Below are 6,554 nucleotides of genomic sequence, written 5' to 3'. Positions count from 1 at the left end.
GTGTTATATAATAAAGTTTGCATAACACAATTTTTTACATAAAAAGTGTTATTGTAATAGATATTATAACACAATTTTCGTATTATTGTTATATTTAGATATGTTTAATTCTCATTATATATTTTATTTATATAACACTAATTTATTCTATTATATTTAAATTTTTTTATATAATTAAAATTAGCTTTCTAATATATACTAGTATCATCAAATGAACTTGATTTTCAAATAACAAAAAGTAAGAACATTCAACATTGTATTAACAATCCACAAATTAGTTTAAAATATTCAACATTGTCATCAACAACAAAATGTTCTTTACGTATTCAAAGAGTCTTAAATATTCAACATAGTTAAAAGTTACTACTTTCAACACAAAGAAATAAATAAAGTTACTACTTTCAAGGAGTCTTAAGTATCATTTTCTACTTCGCTTGTCACATCTACAAAATAAACAAAGAAATATTTTATGGTTATTATCTAGCATCACAAATTACTTCAAGAAAAATGCTATAGAAATTATATCCAAGAAAGGACACCACATACAAAATAATGAATTCACAACTACACCAAAGCAAACAAAAAACTTTCTACTTCGAAACTACTTGGAAATGAGCCTTTTACTTAAGAGTGTCAAAAACTATAATTTTCAAGTCTCCACATAAGATATAAAGGAAATACTAGCAGTTTTTTCTTTTTTAGTTTCATCAGGTTATGACAGGTGGGCAAAAGAAACAATTAACTGAAGTCGAATAGAATAGATTAGCATTTTCTAGTTTGGTAAAGTTGAGTTCTTTTCACCATTGTCAAATCTATTAATAAAGCTAAGATCCAAAGATTTATACAATTCTAACTAACATACCTAAAAGTCAATAGTTCTATTGTTACTATCACAGTATATTCATTAGCAAAGCAACCATAAGCTTCTGATGAATGTTAATTAAGAAGTTCAAAAGCACCATCACGAACTTCATCATATGCCATACAACCTTTAATGCATATACAACTCCAAAAGAAAACGAAGCAGAAACTGGAGAAAAACAGTTCCTCTACTTTCACATCTCTTAAATTTCTTTCACTGTATTGATGTAATCATGTGTTGTTTTCTGACGACAGTGCAAACTCTAAAAGTAAACTACATGGTCAAAAACTAAATCTCAACTTCCATTATTAGTTTGAGTATACAAAAATTGAGTTAAAAGTGAAAATGATAAAATAATTAAATAAATAGAGCTCCTATATATTAACAACATAACAATGAATCAACTTCTTTTTCTCCACATTGTCAAGTGAATTCTCATATTAAGAGATTTAAGCAAAACCTGAACCTAACTAAGAAACCCTTAAGATAATAGTCTTCACATCATGCCCCAGAAGTTTGATTTATGCCATATAACTACCAAATTACACAGACTAATTATATATCACATATTGAATAAAAAATTATATTTTGCACAGGAGATAGCATATGCCTATGAGTAAAAAGTAATTTTTTTCCAAAATTTGATACGGCAAGCTCAGCACCAGCATAAAAGAACAAAAGAGATGAGGGGTTGCTGCTCACTGCCATCATCAGTAACAATTTTTTTTAAAATTTTTGTTATTAATATTTATTCAAGTCATTGTTGTTCCTTATAATGTTATGCTCTTATCAATGTCATAATTATAATTTCCAGTTTCACAGGGCGTGTCTGCCCTTTTCTCTTTACTAATGCATTGATTAATATATGTTTTCATCTATTTGGCACTACAACCATATATATCATGATTACTGTTTTGATAAGTATATATAATGCTGAAAGAGGACCAAAATCTACGCCCTCCTAAACAATCATTGAACATGAAAAGTTTGTTCATGATATATAGAAAAGTCACATCCTCACATTTATTATTAATTGAGTTTCTTCTTTAATTACATAAAAAGTTTGCTATGTTAGTACATAAAATAGTTCCACCTTCAACAGGGATAAGTATTAAAACTAGATTGAAAAAAAAAAACTATCTAGTATCTAGGGGCTATTTTTTTTTTAAAAAAAAAAGTAAACTTAACTACTATTGAACTTCTGTTCCAAAAACCATCTCGACTAACATGACAGCAACCTGAAATGACAACTAGCATAAACCACCCGCAGGAAGAGAAGAGTGAATTCTAGAGAACTTTTTATTTTTATCTGAACTATGGTAATAGCATTTCTTCTCCAACTTGTCTACTCTTTTAGTCTCTCTTAACTTCTTAAGGAAAACTCAAACTAAGAACTTTTCTCAATGAGAAATTAAATAAAACAAGGTTTATAGGCATATCAAGTTAACTTATCCTCAGCACATCTCTGTTGGAACTGAACCCTCAACTCTGAGTTATCACTTACTAGACTTTCTTTATCAATAACTCAAGGATTCCACTAGAGTTTATTATAATTTCCTCTTGCTTACTCATTTATTGATTTATTTTAAGGGTTCCTTAGGGAGTTGTTGCCTATTATGATAAATATTAAAAGCCAGTAGCATGAAGAAGAGAAATTGCAGGATCAGAATCTTCTATCGACCCTAATTTTTTTATGTTTTCTCCTTAAGGAATCAACTTTTCAGATGATGCCAATACCTCATAAAACTTAAACTAGTACTTAATATATGAAGATAGGATCTTTCTCCTCTATGATCATCGCTCTCAGGCTCAGCTGTGCCAGAAACAACTTTTGTTTCTTTAAAATACGAAAATGACCATTATATATATGAAATTGCATAGCTAACTATAGCATTATATATATATATTATGTGATAGGGAGCATATGAGTTAATGCAGAATTAAAAGAAGTCAAAGAATTATAAGAGAGGAGGAAGACACTTGATGCTCTGGCAAAAATAATAATTAGTTACTCTTATTACCACTGCTAATAAACTTATGTGTGAGATATGAATATGAGAGAAGGCATAGCTCCATACCTAGGGAATCTGTAGAGTGCCAGAGGTGTAGTTGCCGGAAGTCTTAACTTTAAAGTGAATAACAAGATTACTGCAGTAGATTGTTGCTGAAGAGTTTTATATGTTTTTTTCTTTCTGATTCTTTGATCCCTGAAAGTTTAAGATCCTCAACTCAGTTGATTAGTAAGAATGACCATAACCAATTAACCAACCAAATCAGAATGCATATGAGACAAAAAAGCACAGAAGAAAATCTTACTATCAATCAATATCAGCTTTACCATTCTTAGTAATAGAATAGGAAACAGACTTATCATGTTTTGACCCAATAAAGCTCCATGACTTAATCGATTTTTAATAAACACATCTTCTCACCAATTTCAAAAAATAAACTACCACTAACTATTATTATTTTACTTATGCCAAATACATAAACCATCAAAAGGAGCATGTGCATAAACCAGTACAGTTAACAAATTCTTTAGGGAAAATAAAATAAAATAGAGAAGATAACATCTTGAATACATCTTTTCCCCTACATTGTTTCACTTTCAAAAAAGTGAAATCAAGTTAATAATCAATAAATGACCCTGAAAGACAATCATTATGCAGCCAATACATCCTATGCTCCAAATATCTATTGCAAGAGTGTACTGAAGACAAAAAGTAGAGGTCTTAGACACTTAGTATTAGAAAAAAGTACTAAGCAAGGTATATATATGACAAATTAAAGCAAGGTGAGCTCTTGTGCTAAAATATTTTGTTACCAAGACTAAGCAAAGTCTAACACCAAGAGAAAACTCCAATATTAGACATTTACCAAAAAAATATGGCAAATTAGTAATATAATAAATCAAGTGGCAACTTTTTCATTGTATAATCATAAGGAAAAAATGGGACTTTCTTTCATTACCCAAGTGTGTAAGCTCTGGTGAGAACCATCTTTAATATGTCTCTAGTGTTTACTTGTATCACAGCAACACCACCGAAAAAGTTTGTAAGATAAAATACAAATAAATTAAGCTAAAACCACTCACACAATATCAATAGCCAAGAACAAGAAAATTACAAATAATCAACTAACAAAGAATAAAATTTAGTCAACTTAAAACTAACAAATACAACTACTGTTATATATAATAAATATACCTTAACTATCCATTATTATTTGGAGACACATATTAAAAATGAGAGAATAATGAGAAATTGATTCTTATTATTGAAAATGAACCAAGTGATGAGTACAATTGGGTTAGCCAATTAGATTTATTTATAAGCTGGCTAGCCGATCAGGAGAATTCAATCAAGATAAGCTCAAAAACAATTACAGGTCTTACATGAGCTCAAGAACAAGTGAAGAAGCTCCCCCGCCACCGTTGCATATGGCACCAACCCCGTACTTTCCCTTTTTATGTCTCAATACCTGCAACAACATTATTCTTATTTCAGAAATTCCAAGTAAAATATATCAGAGAGAGCATAGTTACCAATGTCTCTTTTATTCCACAGCAAAACTCTCAACATAAATTTAAAAGAATAAATGATAAACACGAGATCACTTCACATGAGTATATGTAGAAAGCATAAGCTTAGATATGACCACGAACTATGACTTTAGATCATTAAGAAAACATGTAAACAAAACCAGAGAACTATATAAATGATATTAGAATGTCAAACTAGGAATGCATTGCAAGAGAAGGGAAGCTTATAGATTACCCCTAACAATGTGACCAAGATACGAGCTCCACTGCATCCTAATGGGTGTCCCAATGATACAGCCCCACCATGTACGTTAAGGCTTTCCTGAGATATTTGGAAATTGGAAGAGTAAAAAAATGTAAAAAAGGATAGTGACAAAATGGAGCAAAGCTGAAATGCATTGTGGACAGATGAATGACTATACAAATTGCAGAAAATGGAAGAGTGATCACATTTAAAATAGCATACATTTCAGACTTAAGAGTAAATCAACTTGAAAGAAATTATCTAGTTTTCTCCAAACTCACAGTATAGGGATTATAAGTACTAAAATCTTACAGAAAACGCTTCATCTATTTCATAGTAATCAATTTGAGAAGCATCTAAACCAGCATTTGAAATAGCTTTTGGTATCACAAGGGCTGGAGCAGTTGTAAAGAATTCAGGTGCCTGCGAAGATAATCTTCTTTGAGCTATGTTTCAACAACAGTAAAATAGAACTAGGAAGCCAATTCATTGGAGTACCTGAGCTGCATCAACATAGCCCTTAATCTTTGCAATTACTTGCAATCCAAGTTGAAGTGCCTTCTCTCCACTCACTAGGACTAATGCAGCTGCACCATCACTATTCATGATAAAAACCAAACCATATTAAGGCAGACAATAATATCTTAACACATTAAATGAAACTAGCTTGGAAAAGAAGAACCAAAGTCCAACAAAGCAATGTAGAGTCACAAGAACCCAACTAAGAACAGAGTCTCATACTAGTGGCAAACTAAGAATAAGCACAAGGGAACATAATCATAACATAAGTCTTACTCTAAACAAAACTATATCAGTACTTTAAAAAAAAAAAGCTATATCACTCATAAGCATGGGAAGCACTTGCAAGGTCACTTTACAAAATAAATGCTAAATGCTAATTTCTTTAATGTGTTAAGATTTAAACTACAAGTATAGAATAAGTAATGGAGAAAAAAAATCTTAATATGTTAAATTAATAATAAGCCCACATGAATATGATGATGGTAAAACAAGATATAAGATAACAGTAGTACAAATGCAAATATGTATTGACAAAAAATGATTTGGTGATCTATTTGCCTATATATAACATATACTTATATAACTCTATAGTTCAACTTTGAAGATAGATTGAGCTTGAAAATTACATATAAATAAATATAAAACTAATTATCACTTTCATAACTGAAAAGATATATGAAGATCCAAAATGATAAAAAAAAGACACTTAATATGAATAATGGGTGATGAGTATTTTTTTTTTTGGCTTTAATGATACTTTAGTGTTAGCTTAATTTTATTCATAAGCTTTATTCAAAAACACTAATGCAAAAAGTTATCAATAAACAGAACACATCTATCTGTTTATGAAAACAAGCATCGCAATAAATATGATCAAGTTAAGATCACCAGTTAATAGTGTTGAACATACCAGCACAAGAATTGCAGCCCCCTCCTATTCCAAATTCCACAAGCTTCTCATTTGGTTCTGGTATGCAGTCAGGAAGATTTCCAAAACATTGAGTTGTTTATAATATCTTCAAATGATTATAAATATGGTAAAAGTTCAAAGACAAAAAAAAAATTGAATTTACCTTGCTAAACTAACATATACCTAGAGAGAATTCACAAGAATCGTGTAAGTCTTCAAGTCTGGAACAAAGCGTTATATGGCACGAGCATTGAATTTCAAACCCAAAAGAATAGTGCAAACAATTAGCCTGAAATTTTGCAAACAATAGATATATGAGATGATGGCCAAAATACATAATGTGTACCAGTAGGCTTGCAAGTTTTGAAAGTGTGTATGCATATGTATAGATAAGTTTTATAAGATATGAAAGTTCCTGAAGTAAATTGACAGGGAAATTTACACATAATCACACCAAGCCAACACACTTTTATCT

The 6,554-nt window shown here is 30.3% G+C and overlaps 1 protein-coding gene across 2 annotated transcripts; it reads right to left on the bottom strand.

Annotated features, from left to right (window-relative positions):
• Positions 1–254: 254 nt before the first annotated feature.
• Positions 255–5,299, bottom strand: LOC133805638 (acetyl-CoA acetyltransferase 1-like). Of its 2 annotated transcripts, none has more exons than XR_009878989.1 (4): positions 4,870–4,944; positions 4,639–4,725; positions 4,257–4,342; positions 255–443 (listed from the first exon to the last, which is right to left on the bottom strand). XR_009878989.1 is itself a non-coding variant. In XM_062243813.1 (4 exons), the coding sequence occupies exons 1-4, from the start codon at positions 5,251–5,253 to the stop codon at positions 419–421; spliced, it is 306 nt and encodes a 101-aa protein (XP_062099797.1). In that variant the 5' UTR covers positions 5,254–5,299; the 3' UTR covers positions 255–418. The 2 variants fall into 2 exon arrangements, 1 of the variants encoding a protein (XP_062099797.1); XM_062243813.1 differs by lacking the exon at positions 4,870–4,944 and adding an exon at positions 5,146–5,299.
• Positions 5,300–6,554: the final 1,255 nt, after the last annotated feature.

This window comes from Humulus lupulus, chromosome 1, assembly GCF_963169125.1.
Source record: "Humulus lupulus chromosome 1, drHumLupu1.1, whole genome shotgun sequence".
Lineage (NCBI taxonomy): Eukaryota > Viridiplantae > Streptophyta > Magnoliopsida > Rosales > Cannabaceae > Humulus > Humulus lupulus.
Note: the sequence above shows the minus strand (reverse complement) of the source record. Positions and strands in the feature narration are given on the sequence as shown.